Raw genomic sequence first — 23478 nt, forward strand, 5'->3', positions numbered from 1 at the left:
ACACCTTTGTTGCCCTTCTCTAGGAACAGGGAGAATCCCACTGAAGATCACCTGCGCCTCGATTTCCTTAAGCGTCTTCCCCAGTCTGGCATAGTCTCCCTTGATACGTTCCAGCGAGAATCTAGCCGTATCATTCGTTCCCACATAAACGACAATCAGCGGATTCTTTCCCACTCCCGTTAGGATCCTTTTCAACCTCAGGTCCACATCCCGTATCTTAGCACCCAGCAGACAGCACACCCTTCTGTTCTCCGGATTAGCTCTAGTTACAGGCCTGTCTATTCTTCTCAGTAAGGAGTCCCCAATCACGTAGACCTGCCTTTTCCTGGTGACAGTGTGATTCTCCGGTCTATCCCCTGCTCCCACTGGCTGAAAGTCCTCTCGATTCCTATTCACCCTTGCAATCCTCCACAACCCATCCCGTATCCTCCTGGGGCTCATATTTGGTGTTGTCTCCATTGACTCTTCCCCTCTTCCTGTAGGGCTAGCTGCTCTTCTCTTTTTCCTTGCCCTCTCACCTTCAGCGACCACCTGCTGTGCCTCTTCTTCATTTTCCAACTCTGCAAACCTGTTCCTGAGCTCTATTTCTCCTTCACTGGCCCGTCTTTTCCTCTGCCTAGTTCTCTTAGTCACATGCTTCCACCATCCACTTTCCTCACCCAGCAGTCTCCCCTCAGAATTCTTTGGTCCTGCTTCCATCTGCAAGCCTGAAATTATCCCTTCAGCCTCCTCATGTCTTTGCTCCATCATCCACTCCAACTCCCTTCTAAACTTGACCAGAGTTTCCACCTGCATCTCCAGTCCTCGGATCTTTTCTTCCATCAGCTCTATCAGGCGACACTTCATGCAGACGAAACTCTTTTCAGGTACTCCCTCCAGGATCATGTACATGCCGCAGCTTCCACATCCAGTCATCCTCATCGTGTCTTTCACTGCTGCCTCTGTATCGGTCATAGCCTTCCCACCTAAAACCTGTTAGTCCAGGAAACACAAACCAAAACAAACTCCCAACAGGCACCAGAACACTGGCAGACCACCACCCCCTCCCTTCACTAGCCTGTCAGTTTCTCTGCCTAGGTCTCTAAGTCTCCCCCGCAACCTCCCCCTGTCAGCTCCCACTGAAACTCCCCTGTTTACAGCTCTGTTTGCTGGCTGCTGTGCCGCTGCAGCTGTCTATGCCGCTGCCTGACTGGCTGGCTACCTTTATAGGACCCCTAAGCAGAGAAGCCCTGCCCCCTAAGCAGGGCTCAGCTTCTCTCCCAGCACAGAGGTAGGAGCTGAGGCTGATGGTAAGCAGCCTGCGGGGGTAGTGGAGGGGGCAGTGGTGGTGGTGGGGGTTGGGGTAGCCAGAGGCAGCAGGTCCAACCCCTCATTTCCTGTAATGAGTGGCTGACACTACAGTCAACCCCAGTGAACGAGGCTAGATGGAGACTGGGCTGTAGCCATGACTGAGGCAAAGTGGGGATAGTGGGTGGGAGTTCTCCTGGGAGGGGGAGGCCCAGACTGTGGGGGTACTGCCAGGGGGCAGGACCCAGTTAAAGGGGCACCGGGGGTCCTGGGAGGGACACGGGCCAGCAGCGGTAAGGAGGATCACCGGCCTGCAGAGGGTGCTCCTGGCTGGAAAATGAGGTAATTCCTGAGGATGACCAGCAGGAGGCGCTGCAGCGGTGAGTCCACACCCTTACACTCCCCCACTGCAACTTGAGACCATTACTCCTTTTTCTGTCATCTGGTACCACTGAGAACAGCCCAGCTCCATCCTCTCTGGAACCCCCTTTCAGGTAGTTGAAAGCAGCTATCAAATCCCCCCTCATTCTTCTCTTCTGCAGACTAAACAATCCCAGTTCCCTCAGCCTCTCCTCATAAGTCATGTGCTCCAGCCCCCTAATCATTTTTGTTGCCCTCCGCTGGACTCTCTCCAATTTTTCCACATCCTTCTTGTAGTGTGGGACCCAAAACTGGACACAGTACTCCAGATGAGGCCTCATCAATGTCGAATAGAGGGGAATGATCACGTCCCTTGATCTGCTGGCAATACCCCTACTTATACAGCCCAAAATGCCATTGGCCTTCTTGGCAACAAAGGTACAACACTCATCTAGAGAACTGGAGCTCCCTCCATTCCTCTGACTCCATTTCGTTCACCAATATTGTCACAGAACATGGTTACTGGTTAGGAATCAGCTTTCTTGGAGCCTTTTATCCATTGTGGACAATGTGATATTTCAGGACATAGTCTGACACATGTTCTTACTCCTTGTGACCTGACTTCCACTTATCTATGATGGTCAGTTCAGAAATTACAGAACTAAGAACTAGGAAGCATTCATTGATATATGCAATTACAGGTGTTAATTAGAGCTGAACAAATATTTTAATTAAAAAAATATTTTGAGGAAATTTGGCCAGTTTTGAAAAACAGATTCTTTGTGTGAAAATGTTTGGATTTTCTTGAGATTTTTGCATTACTACAAAATTTGCAACTAAACCTTTTATTTGGGGAGGGGAGGATCTTATTATGTATTGTTTTTTGGGTTCTATTCTATGTTGCTTCTTACTCATCACCATAATATCACGATTCCTTCTGCTTTGCCAATTTTGAGCCCTCAGCTTAATCACATGGTAGCATTTTCAAAAGTGAAAATATTCATTTTGTAAAATCCCAAATGTTGAGAATAAAAAATAGGTAATGTGAAATTTTGAAAAATGAAAAATTTGCCCATTTCAGAAAAACAACAAAACAAACACCTCTTTGATATTTTTATTTAATGTTAAAATGTATTTTCCAGCCAGTTCTAGTGTTCATGTACTGATTAGCATAAATACTCATCCAATGAGCAATCCTTACTGCCAGACCAATTGCATTAGAGCTGTGCATATACAAAGAAAAGAAGGAATGATGTATTTAGTATCCATACACTGCACATCTTTACTGTGCTGCTGGCATGTTGCACATGCCTTCAGCCGGAAGCAGCCACATCCTCAGGAGTTACTAGCCACTTTAACACTGAAAAGCAAAGTGGCTTCAAGCCACCTCTGTCTGAGCTCAGTGCAATGAACAGCCAGACTCACATGGGCAGGGCTGGGCCCCAATGAGAGGTGCTATCTCCCCCCATGCCATATCTCAGGGACACAGCGTGATTGGGGAGTACACCCAGAAGAAAGGGTGGAGCTTCCCAGTGAAAGAGGTGGTGAAAATGTAGATTGTGGTCTCCATACCAGGTTGATAAAATGACACCAGGCCCTGCTCATAGTCTAGATACACCCCGATCCTCCCGGGGCTCACAGTCAGGGGCAGGAGGATATCCGGGGAAGTGCAAGCCCGGAAATGGCCCCCACACTGATCCATGGCCCAGATCATCTCCTCAGGAGAAAAGTTGATCCAGCCTTTCCTCCTGACAGACTCTCTGGCCACCCCCACAGCCCAGGTCCTACCACCTCCAAAGTCTACCTCCCAGTAGTGTTGCCCCGAGGTGAACCCTTCCAAGCCCAGCACGCAGGTTTCACAGTCAAATCTCCCAGGGTTGTCAGGCACATCCTGCCACAGATCCCTCCATTTCACAGATCGCTGATTCTCAGAGACCAGGAGGCAGGGGTGAGCCGTGTCCGGATCCAGAATCACCATCGCTGCAGAGATGGGGCAGAGCATCAGGGGCAGAGCCCAACCCATAGGGGCTGTTTCCCATCCTACCCCTAGGGTGACCAGACAGCAAGTGTGAAAAATCGGGACGGGGGTGGGGGGTAATAGGAGCCTATATAAGAAAAAGACCCAAAAATCGGGACTGTCCCTATAAAATCAGGACATCTGGTCACCCTACCTACCCCCCAGCTCTACTTAGCTAGGACACTGATTTCCAGCCTCTACCTCCTGGGGACCTGCTTCTCTGCATTTCACTGCAGCTCTCCTCCCAGGCACTAGGGGCAAATGATTCCCCTGAAAGAGCTGGAAATGCCTCTAGCTTCCATTGGGCCTGTCTGTAACCTCTACCGAGGCCACTGTGAGGAGTGAGCTCAGGTGTTACACACACGATCATCATTTCATCCATTAAATTAATTCAGTAGTCACCTACCACAAAATCTGTGCTGTGGGGCCGCCAGTTAAGGTAATTTACAGTTTCCTAGAACCCTTCTAATTCATGAAGTCAATTAACAACACAATATATGAGAATTCACCATGTGTGTCCAGTAAAACCCCAACTCTGAACCATAATTACCAACTTCTGTCAGCACCTACCCCCCTGAACTGACAGCGGGTAAGTTCCTGGCCTCAGGAGCACTCTAAGGTATTGCAATTACACTGGAGCACTCGTGACTCCATAGTTAAGTGTGAGCATTTGTTTCATGCAAGGAAACTGGGGACGAATCTGGCATTTTTGCTGATCATACTGCTCTTTCCCTGTGACTTCTGGCATGTGTGCATCTGTGGGCAGCAGAGTGGTGTGTGTGTGCGTGTGTGTGTGTGCGTGTGTGTGTGTGTCTGTCATTAAAATACCAGCTTCGCTTACCTGAATTTTTGCTGACTTTACTCCAGCCTGAAATCAAACACACAAGAGGTGAGCAGTCCCCAGAGCATGCCTGCTGGCATAGGACACAATGTCATATGCGGGAAAGGAGGCACATGGCACTTACCAAGTTCAGCCAGGGATTTCTCTGCAAACAGAGAGACATGAATATGCAGTGAGTTCTACAACAGCTCCTGGGTTAGGGAATGTGCCTTTAAAGGGCCACTTTGCCCTCTCCACTGTGCTCTTTGCTGGCCTCTTTCTGCCCAGGTCTCCTGGCCTGAGCTCCATCCTCATAGATCTCTCCATGGATCACACCCCCCTTCTTGGCATCTGACCCTCGCTGGGCTCCCATGGCCCTGCCCTAGCCGGGCTCACCTGTGGTGTAGTGTCCACACTCCCCATGTGCCAGGCAGCTTGGTGAGGGGCTAGGCCCTGATAACGTGGAAGTGAGGGTTTAATGAGCTAACCCTTGTCCCTGGACACTGGATCTCAGCTCAGGGACCCAGCAACATCAGCTGGCTCCTTCTCACTGAGTTTGTGCCTCAGAGGGTCAGAGAGTGCTAGGAGACTATGAGACTGCACTGAGCCCCTGTTTCCAGGGCATCAGGATCCCCCCCACCCCGCCATTCCTTCAAATTCAGTAGCAAAACGGTACATTGGCCCAGGCAGACCCCCCAGTTTTGGATACGGACACTCCCCTGTGTGCAGATTTGAAAGGAGGCTAAAATCAGGCTTACGCTGGAAACTGAGCAGCAACCTTATCTATGAAGCAGTTACCCGCCTCTGTGATTAGTCAGAGCTCCCCGTCTGTTTGATTCCCAGAGCCTCCCCTAACAGATAGTGCAGAGACAAAAGCCAAAGTCTGTCTGACTATGTACAGCGAGAGAAAATCGTTCAAGCCTCGTGAGAGCCCAGACATTTACCTCTCTCTTTCTTCAGCTCAGCGCGCAGAATCTCTGGAGGAGAAAAGGAAGAAAGAGGTGAGGTTTCATGTTGTTACATTAACTGGGTTATTTCTACTGTTATTTCAGGGAACTTGTCCCAGGAACTTCTCTCTCTCTTTCTCCAGTTCAGATTGTAAATTTTCTAAAGAAAGAAGAGTGAAAGAGGTGAGATTCTGGGAGGCAATGGTCCCTTCTAATACTAGCAAAGAGCTGCTATTTTACAGAAACTCATAGATTCACAGAGTTTAAGGCCAGAAGGATCGTGGTCTGACCTCCAGTATATCACAGACCTTAAACCTTCACTCAGTCACCCCTGTACCATGCATGAGGCTATGATTTAGTCACGGTTATTTTTAGATAAAGTTGTGGACAGGTCACGGGCAATAAACAAAAAAATTCACCGTGACCAGTTCATAACTTATACTATAAGTACCCCTAAATAAATCTTAGGGGGGCCGCTGCTGGAGGGGGAGCAGGGCCAGTGGCACCAGCTGCCAGGGTCCACTGGGCAGCAGCTGCTCCGGCCACCCGAGGGACCATTGCTCAGGTGGTCTCTGGGACCAGCTGCCCTGAGCCACTCCAGCACTGGCTTGCAGCCAGTGCACCTGGCTGTGGGGTTGCCTGAACAACTGGCTGACCTCATTTGAAAAAAAGACGTTGAAAAACTGGAAAGGGTGCAGAAAAGAGCCACAAAAATTAATTGAGGGCTGGAAAAAATGCCTGACAGTGAGAGACTGACTTATAATAATGGGATTATTCACACACTTAAAGTTAAGCCTGATTCTAGCTGAATTGGGGCCCTGATCTCCGGGCCTCAGTTCCCTGAGTGTAAAATGGGATAAGAAAGGGTTACTCACCTTGTGCAGTAACTGCAGATCCTCGAGATGTGTCCTTCTGTGTACTCCACTCTGTGTATTCATACCCCCTGGGCCTCACATCAGAGATTTTAGGTAGCAGTTTCTGTTTGGCCCACACATACACTCTCCCCATCTTGTGCTCTGCATTAGGTCAATATAGTGCTGTGCAAACAAACTGCCCCCGGTTCCTTCTCTACCACAGAGCTTATAGGTAAGAGCGCCAAAACAGAGGGGAAGGAGGCAAGTAGTGGAGCACCCACAGGGACACACCTCTCAAAGAACCACAGTTACGGCACAAGGTGAGTAACCCTTTCGTCTTCTTTCAGTGGTGTCTCTATGGTTGCTCTGCTCTCAGCAACGCTGCAGCAGTACCCTTAATGGAGGGGTGGAGTTTCAGAGTCGAGTCTAGTACTGAGCATCAGACACTGGAATAAAATATAGCACCAGATGCAGGGGTGCCGGAACAGGGGGGATCAAGGGGTTAGGCCCTCCCCCAACTTTTTGGCAGCTGTAAGGTCAAGTGTGGGGGGATAGGAGTGAGCCGCAAGCAAGGTCTTGTGGGGAAGGAGGGGTCAAATTGGGGTTTTGGGGGAAGGGTTGGTGCAAGGTCAGGGGCTTGGGGAGATGAGGTAGTGTGAGGACAGGGCCTTGGGGGGAATGGGTGGCATGAGCACATGAAGAAGGGGCAGGGATGGTGCCTCAGGGGGGGCATGGCACATGGGGTGGAGCCACAGTTCAGGTGCCTGTGGATCCCCCCCAGACTTTTAAGGTGCTTCTGCTGAGTTGTGGGTGACTGCATGATGTTCAGCAAATGGGTGAGCAGATGTCCAAGTTTCTGCTCTGCACATGTATGTGACTGGAACATTCTTGAGTAAGGTGGTGTAAGAAGAGAGAGATCGCCTGGAGTGAGTTTGACCTGTACTGGAAGGTTGAATGCCATAAGTTTGATAGCAATGGGTAATGGAGTCTGAAATCCATCTAGAGAGTCTTTGTTCAGAGTTTGAGGTTGGTTGAGTGAAGGGAACTCCTGAGCAGACATTGTGAGGATCTTTCCACTAGTCGAGGGAGTTTTTGACTGTTGAGGGCATCAATAGAAGTTTGTTTATACTGTGTGTGCCTGGTATGTATACTGTGCTGAACCATCACTGAAGGCAGTACTTGTGGAGTCTCACGTGATTTATTACAAAGGTGCCTTGTCATAAACAGATAGTTAAGGGTTAAGGTCTCTTTTACCTGTAAAGGGTTAACAAGCTCAGTAACCTGACAGACACCTGACCAGAGGACCAATCAAGGGACAAGATAATTTAAAATCTCTGTGGAGGGAAGTCTTTGTTTGTGTTCTTTGTTTGGGTTGCCGTTCTCTCTTTGGATCTAAGAGAGGCCAGACGTAATTCCAAGCTCTCCAAGTTTCCTGAAGTATTTTCTTCTATTCAGTACAGTGAGTATTAGAAAGGCGGATTAGTCTTATAATTAATTTCTGCATTTGCAATTGTGTGTTTGCTGGAGAAAATTCTTTATTTCTGTTTGCTGTTACTTTGATTATTCTGAGAAAGGAGCGGGGGGGAAGTCTCTCCAAGTTCGTAAGTTAGACCCTGTATATTTTTTCATCCTGTTGATACAGAGATCATGTACTTTTTTCTTTCTTTTAATAAAATCCGTTTTTTTTAGAACCTGATTGATTTCTTCCCTTGTTTGGATTTTCAGGGGAAGGGGAGGGGGGGGAAAAGTGAATCCCTCTTTGTTTTGATTCAAGGAGTTTGGATCTGTGTTCCCAGGGAAAGCTTTGGGGGAACAGGGAGTGTGCCAGACACTAAAAACCTGGCTGGTGGCAGCTTTTACCAGATCTAAACTAGGATTTAAGTTTAGAGGAGCCCATGCAGGTCCCCATCTTGTGAACGCTAAAGTTCAAAGTAGAGAATAAACCTATGACATGCCTGCTACCATGTGTCCCAGTAGTTGAAGACCAATTCTGACCAAGGTCTGAGGGTGGTCGAGATTAAGTTGTCTATAGTGTTGAACCTGCATAAGGGGAGGAAGGCTTTGGCCTCTGCTGCATCTAGGTAGGCCCTTATGAATTCCAGATGTTATACTTGAGTTAATATGGTCTTTTGAATGTCTACTTTTAGAGACAGTTGGAGGAATAGGTCCACAGTCTTTTGTGAGGGTGTCAAAGCATCATCAAAGGAGCATGCCTTGAGCAGACAATCATCCAGATTATAAATTAATTGGGGCCAGGACTGTCTCCCAATAGGTGTGTTTGGTGCTCACAGATGCTAGTGTGATACAAGTGACAATACAGATCCATGGCCAATTTTCTAGGTCTCATTCCTGCTTCAGACTGGGCGACTCCAACGCCCACTGAGCACCTAAGGACAGGTACATTCTATTCTACAATGAGACCCAAAGGGGTGACTCTACATCTGGTGCTTCTCAGTTCACACACAGAGTCGTGGCTCATCCAGGACATCCCCCCACCCAAGGGTGAGTTCAGCTCCTCTCTTCCATTGATCATTCCCTCTCCCTCCTGCCCTCTCACTGACTTCACTCAAATCTCTCTTCATGGCACGGGACTGAAGCCCCCTGACAGCCTTCTCTGAATTCAGGAGACCCTCTCTCTGGTCCCACAGCATTCCTTCCCCTCTGTCACCCTACCTTTTCCTCTGTGCTGCTTCCAGAAGCAGTAACTGGCCAAGAGAATGAGAAGAAACACACCAGCCAGGGTCACAGACAGAGCCACCTGGTAGGGATTGGTCCTTGGGAGGAACACATCTGCAAGGCAAAGTTACATTGATTTGAAACCCAGACAGAATTGATGTGGCAGCAGCAGGAGTTAAGGGGAGTCTGCAGCATCCTGCGGTGGTCTGGGAGGATCTCACAGGCATGTTTGGTCTGGCTTTTGAGAGCGGAGAAGTGGATCATCCCATGAGGCTGAGGGAAGCCCAAGCTTTAGCCTGGTCACTGAACTTGGCTAGGCCCTGGCTACATTGCTGATAGGCCGTCTGCTGTGAGAGACTTTGTTCTGCTGGTGCCGAGCACTCTGGCTGTGCTGGGCTCTGACCTGCTCATGTCTGGCCTTAGGGATGGGCACCTGGGAGACTGCCCAGGGCACTGTCAGAGGAGCTCGCTGCCAGCCAGCACAGGAGTGCAGCAAACTCCCAGAGGCACCATGTGAGGGGGCACCCAGATTTCTCCTGCTTCCTCCTGGTGGAGGAACATGGTGGGGGAGCCGCAATGCACAGATACAGCTTGTCCCCCCAATGTTCTTCTGTGCCCTCTAGGGGGCTGCGTGGGAGGGGGCAGGGCAAGGAACAATGCCAGGGCTCCCTGCATCCAGGTCACTTGCCCCATCTGGGCTGTGCTGGGAGGCATCAGGAGCTGCTGCTCTCTGCCCCACCCCCCTTACCCAGCCCAGGGGAGCAGTGACCTGGATGCACAGAGCCATGATGCTGCTCCTCGCTCCCCCTCACAGCCCCCTAGGGGGCACAGAGGAAGGGGGGGGAACGAGGAGCAATGCGAGAGAGGAGTTGGAGGGGAGAGGGAGCAGCAATGCCAGCTGCCCCTAGCATCCAGGTCACTTTCCCCACCTGGGTGCAGGAAGGGAGTGCAGGAGCTAAGAAAGAAGGGGTGCAAAAGGGGGCTGGGGAGAAGGAGGTGGAGGGGTGGAGCACAGGAGTGTTGCTGAGATTAGGGGTGAAGGGGGTGCAGTGCAGGGGATGGGGCACAGGATGGGAGTGCAGGGCTTTGCTGCGAAGGGGGTGCAGTAAGGTTTAGGGGGGATGGGAAATAGGAGAGGAGAAGGGAGTGTAGAAGGTGGTTGGGGACGAGGGGCGCAAGAGAGTTAGTGGAGAAGGTGGCACAGTGCAGGGGTTGGGGTGCAGGAGGGGAGTACGAGGCTAGGAAAGAAGGAATGTAGGAGGGAGTTGGGCAGAAGGGCTGCAGGGGTTGAGGCACAGGATGGGAGTGCAGCGTTTAGAAGAGAAGGGGGTGCAGAAGGGTTTAGGGGAGCTGGAGCTGGGGAGAACAGGGAGCAGGAGGGGTTGGGGGAGAAGGGTTTTTTTTCATTATTATTGTTATTGTGTATTTTACAAATAGTTTCACACATACATCTCAGATTAGATGTGTGAAATCCCACTCAGTTTTATCAGTGAGCGCCACCTCTCAGCTTCCCTGCACTAGCACAAGATGGGTCCATCTCCCCCCCACACACACCTGCCTGATTCCCTCCTTCCCTTACTCTATTCTTGGGAAGAGGCAATGGGACCCTGGGGCTGTGGGGAGCCGGTGGAGGCCTGGGGCAATGGGAGGACACCCACAGGGGTCGGGGCAATAGGGAGGCACTGCATCCATAGGTGCCAAGGTGCCAAAATACAAGGTCACCCAGGGTGCCATTTTCCCTAAGGCCGGCCCTGGACCTGCTATGTGCATCTTTGCCGTTTTCTCTTGGCCGAGATGGCGGTTGAGGACAGAGCAGGACAGGTTCTGGTTCGAAGCGTCTGTTATAACAGCAGCACTGTGAGTATCAAACAGCCTGTCAGTTCGCTGGGATATTTTCTCCATCGCTGGTGCTAGTCGCTGCCCACTGAGGTCTCTCCACAGCACTTGGGGCTCCGGATACCATCCAGCTGATTCACACACCACGTGGATCCCTCCATGCTGATAGCCATCGACAGAAAGGTGAGGGGTGGAGCCCAGACCTGGAGGGGAATGGAGTGAACCTGTGTCACTGCTACACCCTGGGGCCACCAGAGAACTGCACTGGTGCAGAATGGAGTGGTGGGACTGTGGCAGTGTGAGCCCAGTGGTGTAGCAGTGTCCTCACTCGCCATGACGTTACATACAGATCTACCACGTGATGGGTAGACCACACACAAAGCTCCAGTCACCACCTGTGGCTGCACAGACCTCAGGGTATCTCACAAGTCATAGACACACCGTGCTACCTAGAGGTCTTCTAACAGCTCCTGGAAGCAGAGGCTTCTGGGAGATTTCCACAAACTTTCTCAGTGCCCAAGAAAATTGTGGGAGAAGGGGTCACGCTCCCTGGGATGAGCAGCCACGTCTGGGGCATGTCCCCAGAACAGAGGTCAGGGAAACAGGCAGGGACTGATCCTTGCTCAGACAGATGCCCCAGCAGCTGGGGGGTGGAGGAACTGGACATGGAATTGGTTACTCCAGGGGGTCTGAGGAGTTGGCAGCCGAGTGCATCAAACCCATTAGCAGTCGGCCTCGTTCCCTAGGTCTCTGGTGCCTTTCCTGTGAGAGGTGACTAGTCGGAGCAGACCAGAACCGTGGGGGTGGGGGTGAGACACACCATTGACCAGTGCTCACTGGTGCTGGGAAGAGTAAACAACATCCCGTGCTACTGACCAGCCACCTCCAGTTCCAAGATAGCTTCTTCGTAAAAGGTGGGTGATTTGAAGAGGCAGCCATAAGTCCCTTCATCAGAGATGGTGATGTTGTGTATCCTCAAGGAGACAGTCCCATTAGCAATACTGTCCTTCAGTAGCTTCGTCCTGCTTCGATACGGTGCGATCTGCTGGCCAACCTGATCTCTCCCATCCCGATAGAGATGGACAATTGCAGAGAACGTGGATCGGAACCAGCGCACCTCCATGCTCTCAGCGCTCATCCTGGGGGAGAGGTGACAGGCTAGCAGAGCATCTTCTCCCACAAGGGCCCTGATGGGGCGATCGGGTCCAATCACCTTGAAACTCACTGTAGAAGGAACCAGGACAAATCAAACTGTAGCTAACATGGAACTAGGAATATGTCATGGCAATGGAAATGGGAATTTACTGTAATATTTTTATCAGCAAAGGGTCTCCCTGTCAGACTCTGTATTGTTACCCCCAGAATGCACAAGGGTTAAAATGTCTCTCCAGACAGATGGACGACATGAGATATCTGAAATATGTTACCACCTGGTTTCCTTACCAGAATAATTAAAGTGAACTAAATACAACCTGCATCTGTGAACGCAGGATCCAGTCTGGAAGAGGAAAAAGAAAGAGCCAGGGCTGGGGCATTATCACTTAATGGCTGGGGAGCCAATGCAGGTTGGACATTGGAACTCAGCATGGTTTGGCAGCAGGAGAACAGGGGATGAGGGGTGTCAGGGAGCCTGTGTTAAGAACACTGTTCACAGACACACAGGACCTTTCGTTCAGCACTCAGAGGCAAAGGGACAGAGAGAAAGTGTCCAGATGGATGCACAGCAGCATGGCTCAGTGGAGCCCTGGCTTCAGCCACTCTGAGCCGTGTTTTAACCCCTGCCCCTCTGTGCTAACCCCAGGATTTCCCAGCACTGTGTTCCAGCTGAGTAATACACCCTATCCTGTAGTCACTGGGCAGAGCTCACCATGAGAAACAGGAGAGCTAGAGCCCAGAGGCCAGTCTCAGAGGCACTGAGGCCAGGTGGCTACCCTCTTGGAAAATGTGACCCCTTGCTGAAGGTTTACTCCCAAGAGACTTTAAAGGCAGGGCAGAGCACAGACATATTGACAGCCATATAAATGGAAGCAATGTGATGCTGTGAGCCCCGAGAGCCTGGGGGACTGAGTGTGGGACCAGAAGCCACAAACACCTGCATCCTGTTCCCAGCTCTGCCACTGAGTGAGTGGCCTTGGCCCATCATATACAGATGGATTCTGGCCTTTTCACCTTCCTCTGGCAGAGTAAAGGGGGTTGGGCAATCCCCTCTGCAGAAGTGGCTCAGGGCTGGAATACTTGACTATATCCTCAGAGCACCAAAGTGTGGCACACGGTGTGGCTGGAGCACTTGGCGTTCTGCCAATACCAGGGCTGCAGAGCAGCTGTGGAGGCTGCTGCAAGCTAGAGCAACCCTAGGGGTGCTCTAATTGACACTGGGGGCTGTTGCAGTCCCTGGAACAGCCCAGGATCCAGGAGATGCAAAGGTGGCTAAAAGCCAGGCTCTATCCTGGGCTGCACCTCCTGAGAGGCAGAATTTCATCTTTAGATTTGGCACAATATCTCCTTAAGGCCTAATTACATCTCCTAGGTGATCTTCTCACTGAGACCTTTACTACACTGTTAGGAAAACATTTTAAAATCCTCCTTCTCCTAGAAATCAGCTCCTCTTTTCTTGTCATTTTTTCCTGGCTTCCTATAACATATCAAATATGTATCATGATTGTGCTGTACATTCCACCTGCTTTCGGCCATGTCTCAGAGTTAGGCAGAACACTCAGAGGGACTGTAACTGATCACTTTATCAAAATTACTGCTGGTTGAAATTTTTTTATCAAAACTTTTTTTGACAAAATGTGGCTTTTTGAGCAAAATGAAAATTTTCAATTTCAGTCAAAAATTTCCCTTCATGTTGAAAAAACATAAATAAAACTTGTCTGAAAACTGAAAATTTGTCAGTAAAAAAATACATTCTCAGTACAGTTACTTCTCAGGCTTTGGACAAAACAAACAAAGAAAAAACAATTGGTAGGAAATTTTGAAAAATAGTTTAAATAAAACTTCCCACCAACAATAATTGGCCTTTTCAAACCACTTCTAATCAAACCTGATTCAGCCAGGTTTCCGCTTTTTTAATTTTTGCCATTTGAAAATCATCTTTGTAACTTTATGTAAATTCTCCCAGAGTTTGGAAGAGTGTGACCAAAGCCCTGCTGTGCCTGGGAGCTACTCCTTGTTTTCCCACCCTTCCCACCTAGCCCCCACCCTCCCTCCAAGCCAGTCTGCCCTTTTCTTCAGAGCACCAGAGATGAAATCCTGGCCCCACTGGTGCCAGTGGGAAGATTATTACCAGGTGTCACCTAGTATCTCCACTACCCAGCTCTCCCCCGAGTTGTGAACACTCAGACGCATCCCTGGCCCCCAAAACTCTCCATTGCATTTCTGGACAAAGGTTTCTAGTTGCTGAGGACAGGACCAGGCTATGGGCAGTTTCTAGTTGTTGAGGCCATTCTACGGAACAGATTGTCCCTGCAAGCAGGACCCAGCTATACATCCCCACTGCCCCTAGGGGCAGGACACATCCCACTGAACCAGAAATCAATCAGCCTCATGGGGACATTTTTGGGCACAGCCGTCACATGCTGCCAGCTGGAGACTTGCTGTGAGGACCTCTTGTAGGCCACAAGACACAGTTATTGCCCAACACTCCCTTGGTCCTCTGTCCACCAGCTGCCACCTTTGCTGCTCTGCTCATAACCCCTGAGTTTCCTCAGACAGAGCTCAAACTGAGGGCCCAGCCTTCCCCAGCACAGCTGCTGGCTTCTGTGAGAGAGAGACTGGACCCTAAAGCCCCAGGAATCCTACCTGAGTCCAGCCGGGGAAGGTGAAGAGAAATGAGGAAAATGGTGAAGCCAAGCAGTGGCAGTGACCTCACGGAGCCGGGGCACATCGAGGAATCCTCCATCTCCCTGATGTCCAGACGATCACACAAGCCCTGGGTGAGCGAGTCAGTGAGCGTGACCCTGCGATCCAGAACATGAGCGTGGTAAATAGGCAGAGCTGGTGCGACTACGCTGACTCCACTGGGCACTGGAGTGTGACAACCCCACATTCAGGCCAGACCTTTCAGAGGTGCCCAGCACCTGCAGCTGAGACCAGATTTTCCAAAGGGCTCAGCACGTTGGGCGCCCAGAAAGTGGTGAGTTCTGCTGACAGTCTGGCCCAAACTCAGGACAGCTCCAGCTCTGGCACAGGAATAAACCCACTCTGAAAGGAGCGATTTCTAGAGAAGTTCCAGAACTACTGGCTGAAAGCTCCTGACCCCCGGCCTACACGTGCCCTCAGCTCAGGGAGCTCTGTGCTGGTTCGAAACTGCAGCCCTGTGCTACAAAGAGGGCTTGGGGGGTCTTTTTTAAACCACACACAAGGCAGCCCCCTGTGCCACTCCTCATGGCAGAGGGTCCTGCTGCCACCCAGCTGCAGCTCATAGGGGGAGGAGGTGGTCTCCCAGCCTCCATCCCTGTCCATCTGGGAAAGAGACTCCAGCCTGCCCAAAGGGGAGTCTTCACAGCCCTTGCCAGTCTAGCACACCGTTCTTGTGTGGGTTGTCTCTGATGCAGCCACTGAAAATGGGGGAGAAGGGCAGGGCCCAGGGAACGCTGTATAACTGGGGCCCTGGATTGTCACAATCCAGCCCATAAGGGTGGCATCCCAGGGTGGGCCCAGCTGGAGTCAGTGCATGCCGGCTGTACAGCTGGCTGAGGGCCTCAGGCAGCACCCTGAAGCAGGACTGGTCCCACAGGGCTCAGCAAAAGCCTCAGGCAGAGAAAGTCCCCTCTGGGGAATCAGGTTCCTGGCACCAACAAGATCAAACAACCTAGCAGAGCCCTGGGGAATTATCTTTGTGTGCAGCTCAGTAATAGAACAGGGGCATCAGCAACATCAATCAACTGGGGAAACTGTCATGGCTTCTAAAAAGAAAATTCATTGCTCATTAATTGGTTAGAATTCTTTGAATGTGCCAAAAGGGATAGTAGATGTAATTTACTTGGACTTTCTAAAGGCCTTTGGCGCAGTCCCTCTCAAGAGGCTACTAAAGAAATCAGGTCATGGGGGAGAGGCAAAATATTGTCATGGATCAGAAACCTGCTTGGCGACAGTGGGAATAAATGGTCAGTTTTCATTATGGCCAAAGATTAACAGCAGGGCCTCAAAGTTCTGCACTATGTCCTGTGTTCTTTCATAAACGTATTCATGAGCTGGAATGGGATGGTGAGGGGTGGTGAGGTAGTGATAGATGATGGTGACACGAAGATATTGAGGTTAGTCAGGCCGTAAGAGGGCTGTGAGGAATAGGTGACCAGATGTCCCATTTTATAGGGACAGTTCTGATTTGTGGGTCTTTTTCTTATATAGGCTCCTATTACCCTCCACCCTCTGTCCTGATTTTTCACACTTGCTGTCTGGTCACCCTAGTTAGGAACTTCAGAGAGACCTGAACAACGCAGGAAATGGGCAACAGGAGAGTAAATGAAATCCAGTGTCAATAAATGCAAAGTATCATACACCAAAGGGGAAAGTCTGAACTCCTCATCCAAATGGACTGTACCAACTCAGGAGAGGACCTGGCCATCGCAGAAGTCTGCTCAATGGAGACCTCTCCTAAGTGAACAGTGGCAGGCCAAGAAAGCTAATAAAACATTGCTCGGTGGGGTGGGGTGGGGTGGGGGGGGCTTTTACCAGCAACACTGCAGGAAGCCTGGGGTTCCTCCTGTATTGGGTGGGTCTGAGAAGAGGAGAGGCTGGAAGGACCCTTAGCCCTGGACTTCCAGCTGTTGCTTAGTAAAGCTAATGTTAAAAAAGTTACATAATATTTACACTGGTTAAGAAAACAATGTCTGTACATCTAGGTATAATGCTTAGATTATCCATAAAGACAAAGTTTGTTTTAAAAGTCAAAAGCACAAGAAATACATAATCATCAATAACCCAAATTAAAGGGATTAAATTTAACAATTCAGTTTAGATATTAGACTCCAAATACTTGGATACATCACTCATGAAAAGTTGTACAGAAAGTTGGTTGGGAAAGCAAATACATCAAGCAATGAGTGAAAATTGTCCCTCAGTAACTGAGAATTTGGGGCAGGTTGTCCGCTGGTATTTCACTGGGAACTGAGCCAATCAGGCTCTTTCTATGCCATCCCTGAGTACTTGGTACTGGCCACATTTTGCTTTATGCAGCATTGTTTATTTGTGGAGTCACATGCCAAAGAAGGTGGGTGGGGGCAGTCGGAGGCCGCATGGAACTTGGAGCTCATCACCCTGCAGCTACCAATTCTCCCTGCTCGTTCCAGCTTTCAGCAGTAGTTTGCATGGAGTGTTTGCAGATTAGAGGCAGACAGCACCGGGTGAGCATGAGCAGGGACCCTCTGTAGGGAAGCCCCATCTCCTGGGCGGACTGGCTGAGTTGTGGGACACTGCTGGGGGGTGGGGGTGGGGCGAAATGAGGCAGGAGTTAAATAACTGGTGTCCCCAGGCAACTCTGACACCTCCTTTAGAGGACAACATGCATGACTAGCTCTCATATTTATTATTAGCCTGTCTGTAGATTGAAATACCAATCAAAATATGCCTGCAAAATGCTCCGGATGCCCGAACAATTTATTAGAGTCACAATAGCTGGCGCCCACCCAGCAGGAAAACATTATCCCACACACACAATGAATGAACTCAGCCAGCCAATAAATCAAAGCTGCAAAACTGCCCCGTTAACCGCCCAGGAACAACCCTCAACCCTCTCCCGTAACTCTATCCAGTACAGAAGAGCCCGTCAGGCTCTGGTGAAGGGGCTGGCCCCTTGTGATGTATCCTGGAGCCTGAGAGGTTCTTTCTGATTGGAAGCCAGAGCAGGGAGCTCTGGAGGTACGAGGATATTGGTTGGGTAAAGCACATGCAGTGGGAGCATGTCAGCTGCCGCACCCTTTGATAGGGCTGCCCTGCACTACCCTTCCCCTGCTGATCCAGGACAAGGGATTTAAAAACAAGATAAAGAATGAAAAAATCCTGCTACCTACCTTATGAAACCAGGAGAAACTTCTCAGCCGTTACAGAATTGCTGTCCTCCAGCTACAGTCAGTTACATGGGCCCCTAGTCCAGGAGGTGCCTCACAATTAATGAATTGAAGTGAGGCTACAAAGCAAAATCATTTTGGAAAAGAGAATCAGTTGGGTATCAGTCTGGTCTCATGCAATTTTCTGTTAATGCTTGTTCAATGGCTGAAGAATTTATTCTTTATTCCTGCACGTAGCAAGGCTGAAGAAGAAAGTGAAAGAGTAAAGCGGAGCAAGGGGGTTCGCCAGAGGTCAAAAATAATTTTTGCTGCTTTTTAGCAAAACTGACAATCACAACCACCACTCTTCCCACAGCTGCTGGCCCACAGCTCCTCAGCCTGGACAGTAGGGTCAGGGCCTCCCTCACTTATCCAGCTCTGACTCAGATCCAGCCCTCTTACCAATACCCCCTACTCCAAATATCCCGGGTTAAGTGACTTGTCCAACATCCTGGCTCTTCCTGCAGCCTCCTCCTCATTCCCTACGCAGACGTTCTATCACATTATAGGATGTGCTAGGTAAATTGGTCTGTGTGTCCCACTGGACTTAGCAGAAGTGGCTCGGCAGAACCAAGCACACAGATTTGGCTCAATCAGTCTGAGACACACTGTGGCCATGTGGGAGAGACCTGTCCTGATCCTAAAGCTACTAGAACTGAGCTTGTGCAACATCTCATGTTCAGGTTCGCTGTTACCTCTTCTGTTAGAAGGGGGACAAGGATCCTTGATGGTCTCCTCAGGTAGGGACATGACACCTTGATCAATAATAATACTGTGAAGCGCAGAGAATTGTTAACACGAGTGAGTGGAAGAAGTGAGACTAGACCTCATGGTCTCCTGGCTCCCAGGCCAGTGCACCTCCCTCTAGCCTAGGGGTGTTAATCTCATTCTGTGCAGGGGGCCAAATTCCATTGTACTATGATCTCTGGGCCAGAGCATCCATTTAGGGCTCACCACTCTCCTCATTCCAAAGTGACGCCCTCACCAGCCTCCATGGGAGATTAAGAGCAGTAATAGAGTAAATTCCCTGTTCATTATCATCACCGTGTTACTTCTCCAGGGCCTTGTTATCGTGCTCAGCATCACTCAGTGGGGAAAACGCTCACCACTGTGACCACCATTCTCTGTCCTTTGTTCCTCTTCCTTCCCCATCCTCTTGTTTCCCTGCTTTCCTTTTTCTCCCCTGCCTCTTCCTGTCTTCCCTTGGCATTTCCTTCCCCTCAGCTACTCCCACTTCACTCGCAAGGTTGCCCTCCCACCCTCTACCCTAGCCCAGCTACTAAAATGGACAGCAGTGAAATAGTTCATGCTCAGGTTTAAACACAATTGTTGGGGGGGGGGAGCTGAAGTTCTGCAGAATTTAGTGTTAGCACTGGGCCTTCTCATCTGTGGTTCAAGAAATGAGGTCTAATAGCTTCATATTATCAATTCTGGCCCTTGGTTCAGGTCCCACACAGAAGATGTCAGCAGTGGAAGTCCACTGCTCTGAGTTTGTGGGTCTCCTGTTCTTCCCTGTGTCACCCATTTGCCAGACTAATCCAATGGGGAAGCCCTAGGAAACAGGAGACAGTATTGGACAACATGCCTCCAGACACCAGAGGGAGACACACGTGCAAAGAGCTCAGGGCCCATTGGTCCTCGGTTGAGTCACCGAGTTCCTGAGGCAGGAGGAATAAAGGGCTCTCCCTCCTTTGGGGATCAGAGGAGTCCCACTAGAGCAGAGGTGGGCAAACTATGGCCCATGGGATTGTCCTGCTGGGTCTTGAGCTCCCGGCCAAGGAGGCTGCCCCCCGTCCCTCCCCTGCTGTCCCCTCTCCCCCGCAGCCTCAGCTCACCATGCCACCAGCACGGCTTGTACCCACCCACTTCCCAGGCTTTCCAATAAGCCAGTCCTGCCGCTCTGAATGGCATGGTAATAGGGTGGGGCATGGGGGGATTGGATAAGGGGCAGGGGGTCCTGAGGGGCAGTCAGAGAACGGGGAGCAGTTGGGGATGGGGCGGAGGTTCGGGGGGGCATCAGGTGACAGGGAGCAGGGGGTGGCTGGATAGGTGTGGGAGTCCCAGGGGGCCTATCAGGAAGCGGGGGTGTGGATCAGGGACAGGGAGTGGGGGGGTGGATACTGAGTGAGGTCCCAGGGGGCTGTTAGGGGCAGGGGGTCCTGGAAGGGGGCAGTCAGGGGACAAGGAGCAGGAGGGGTTGGATGGGTCAGGGGTTCTGGGGGTGGTGGTCAGGGGATGGGGAGCAGGGGTGGGTTGATAGGCATGGGGGGGCCTGTCAGGGGTCGGGGCTGTGGATAGGGGTCAAGGCAGTCAGGGAGGTTGATGAGAGTGGGGTCCAGAGGGGGCGGTCAGGGATGGGAGGTCCCGAGGGCAGGGCCAGGCTGTTTGGGGAAGCACAGCCTTCCCTACCCGGCCCTCCATATAGTTTCGTACCTCTATGTGGCCCTCGGGCTAAAACGTTTGCCCACCCCTGCACTAGAGGACAATTGTTTTTCATTCAGTGTAGGTTAAAAAAAATCAGCTCACAATCAAGGTGTCCTAGCTCAGCAATGCCTTGTTCAAATAACTCGTTTTCCCCAATAACTTGATCTCACCCCCGACAATCAGGCTGAGCTGACTTATCTTTTGGAATTTAGAGAGGATGAAAAAAGTAGGTTTTAAACAAAAACTTCATTGCAAACTGAACTCTGCAGAGGCTACTGCCTATGTCTCCAGCTCTCCTCCAGGGGTCATACTGATTTATGCCAGCCGATATCCTGGCAAAGGTTTCCGATAGTGGAAGGTTTACCAGGAATCTAGGTTAAGGTGGCACTTCTTGTGTTCACAGCACACACAGAGAGAAGTTAAATAAAAACATAAATTTTTTTCTCAGAATTCAGAACACACACACAAGAGCCCAACACTAAGAAGAGAGACAAAGCAGGCTGCTCCCTAAAGCACAACTCTCCCCAACTTACTTTAAGCTGGCTGTCTGCAAACTGACTGCTGGCACAATCACAAGCTTATCTACAGAGCCCTCTAGCCTGCAAGTATGACCAGGGAATTCCTCGCTCCCCACCACACACCCTTACAGTGATAGCTGGCAATTCCAACACAGTCAGACCTCAGTACACCTCAGCACTGAGGCCCTCTAATCTCCCCTACACTCAGGCAGCCATTGAGGGTCGGTGCAGCCCAGGGAAGTGGGTACAACCACGGCTGCCAGGGAACAGACACTATTTCAGTCTGTGAATAAACAGACACTATTTCAGTCTGTGTTACAGGAAAATGGAAAAGGGACTGCAAAGATCTCTGAGCATTTTAGTAATTTCTGCAGCAATTTTTAAAGTATCATAGAATCATAGAATCTCAGGGTTGGAAGGGACCTCAGGAGGTCATCTAGTCCAACCACCTGCACAAAGCAGGACCAAACCCAACTAAATCATCCCAGCCAGGGCTTTGTCAAGCCTGACCTTAAAGACCTCTAAGGAAGGAGATTCCACCACCTCCTTAGGTAACGCATTCCAGTTCCTCACCACCCTACTAGTGAAAAAGTTTTTCCTAATATCCAACCTAAACCTCCCCCTCTTCAACTTGAGACCATTACTCCTTGTTCTGTCATCTTCTACCACTGAGAACAGTCTAGATCCATCCTCCTTGGAACCCCCTTTCAGGTAGTTGAAAGCAGCTATCAAATCCCCCCTCATTCTTCTCTTCTGCAGACTAAACAATCCCAGTTCCCTCAGCCTCTTCTCATAAGTCATGTGCTCCAGCCCCCTAATCATTTTTGTTGCCCTCCGCTGGACTCTTTCCAATTTATCCACATCCTTCTTGTAGTGTGGGGCCCAAAACTGGACACAGTACTCCAAATGAGGCCTCACCTGTGCTGAATAGAGGGGAATGATCACATCCCTCGATCTGCTGGAAATGCCCTTCTTATACAACCCAAAATGCCATTAGCCTTCTTGGCAACAAGGGCACACTGTTGACTCATATTCAGCTTTTCGTCCACCGTAACCCCTAGGTCCTTTTCTGCAGAACTGCTGCCCAGCCACTCGGTCCCTAGTCTGTAGCAGTGCATGGGATTCTGCCGTCCTAAGTGCAGGACTCTGCACTTGTCCTTGTTGAACCTCATCAGGTTTCTTTTGGCCCAGTCCTCTAATTTGTCTAGGTCCCTCTGTATCCTATCCCTACCCTCCAGCGTAGGAAAGTGAGAGCCCCAGACAGACTCCCATCCATAGGAACAGCTCCCATGAAGAACAACAGAGCCTCACCCAGAGCAATCAGGGGCTGACACTCACCTGCCTGCTGGATCCTATAGGGAAGGGCAGAGGCTGGTGGTGGAGGAAGGGGTCCTACCTTCAGAACTACCAGGTCTGCGTTGCAAGTGAACGTCTCAGTATTTACGGTAACATTGCACGTCTGACTCCAGTCTGTTCAGACAGATATTGCTGGTTAACTTACAGCAATTTTATCTGAACAGAAACATTTTCCATGCATCTAGAATCTTCCAATTGAAAGTGAAACCATCACTGGTAAATTACAGGAATCTCATTTATGGTACACAGAGATAAAAGATTTTAAGAAACACACACACAGTCCAAGGGTGGTGACAGCTTTAGTTTTTAAGGCATTTTCCTGCTCGCTCAGTCACTGTCACAACAATTTCTGTCATACACATATGCCAAGGCTTTCTGCCCCCACAAGCACTATATTTTTCTGACTGAAGCAGTGTGCCAGAGGGGTGCAGAACTAATCAGACCTCAGCAGTAGTCCTTGTCCAAGGCAGAAGAGGCCTTGCTGCAGTTCCAGGTAATTCACAAGTTTTCTGGTTCAAAATAAAACAAACTCTCTGAGAGGCCACATTCTCCTTCCACAGTGGAGAATAAACAACAAGAGCCATACTCTGCCCGGCCTTCACACAGGTGGGCAGTGTGAGCACAGAGAGGTTATTCCCTCCCTCCTTGCATAGCCTACATAAAGTCCCCCCCATCCTGTGCCAACAGGACTAGAGCAGGGCAGACAGGGCAGGGCAGCCCTATGAAATGGTGCAACAGCTGACATGCTCCCCCTCCATGTGCTCTAACCTAACCAATGTCCACCTACCTCCAGAGCTTCCTGCCCTGGCTTCCAATCAGAAAGGCCTGTCTGGCTCCTGGGTTCAGGAGAAGGGACCAGCCCTTTCACCAGAGCCTAACAGGCCCTTCTTTATTTGATAGAGGGTTGAGGGGTGTTCCTGGGCGGCTAATCATAGAATCACAGAATCACAGAATATCACGGTTGGAAGGGACCTCAGAAGGTCATCAAGTCCAACCCCCTGCTCAAAGCAGGACCAAACCCAACTAAATCATCCCAGCCAGGACTTTGTCAAGCCTAACCTTAAAAACCTCTAAGGAAGGAGATTCCACCACCTCCTTAGGTAACGCATTCCAGTGCTTCACCACCCACCTAGTGAAAAAGTTTTTCCTAATATCCAACCTAAACCTCCCCCTCTTCAACTTGAGGCCATTACACCCTGTTCTGTCATCAGATACCACTGAGAACAGTCTAACTCCATCCTCTTTGGAACCCCCTTTCAGGTAGTTGAAAGCAGCTATCAAATCCCCCCCTCATTCTTCTCTTCCGCAGACTAAACAATCCCAGTTCCCTCAGC

The 23478-nt window shown here is 50.2% G+C and overlaps 1 protein-coding gene across 1 annotated transcript; it reads right to left on the bottom strand.

Annotated features, from left to right (window-relative positions):
- Positions 1-2747: 2747 nt before the first annotated feature.
- On the bottom strand, positions 2748-22273 carry LOC123371175 (butyrophilin subfamily 3 member A3-like). The gene is made up of 11 exons (XM_045018474.1): positions 22127-22273; positions 17811-18049; positions 14599-14756; positions 11674-12021; positions 10719-11000; positions 8959-9075; positions 5542-5591; positions 5429-5459; positions 4630-4650; positions 4506-4532; positions 2748-3627 (listed from the first exon to the last, which is right to left on the bottom strand). The coding sequence occupies exons 3-11, from the start codon at positions 14696-14698 to the stop codon at positions 3125-3127; spliced, it is 1479 nt and encodes a 492-aa protein (XP_044874409.1). The 5' UTR covers positions 14699-14756; positions 17811-18049; positions 22127-22273; the 3' UTR covers positions 2748-3124.
- Positions 22274-23478: the final 1205 nt, after the last annotated feature.

This window comes from Mauremys mutica, chromosome 5, assembly GCF_020497125.1.
Source record: "Mauremys mutica isolate MM-2020 ecotype Southern chromosome 5, ASM2049712v1, whole genome shotgun sequence".
In the NCBI taxonomy this organism is placed as follows: Eukaryota; Metazoa; Chordata; order Testudines; family Geoemydidae; genus Mauremys; species Mauremys mutica.

Excerpts from the sequence above, each read along its gene's own strand:
- LOC123371175 (XM_045018474.1), bottom strand. The coding sequence starts at position 14,698 with ATGGAGGATTCCTCGATGTGCCCCGGCTCCGTGAGGTCACTGCCACTG. Across the intron at positions 9,076-10,718 it reads GGCAAAGATGCACATAGCAG|ATGTGTTCCTCCCAAGGACC; the intron begins GTCCAGGGCCGG and ends TTTGCCTTGCAG. Across the intron at positions 5,592-8,958 it reads GAAGCAGCACAGAGGAAAAG|AAAATTTACAATCTGAACTG; the intron begins GTAGGGTGACAG and ends TTCTTTCTTTAG.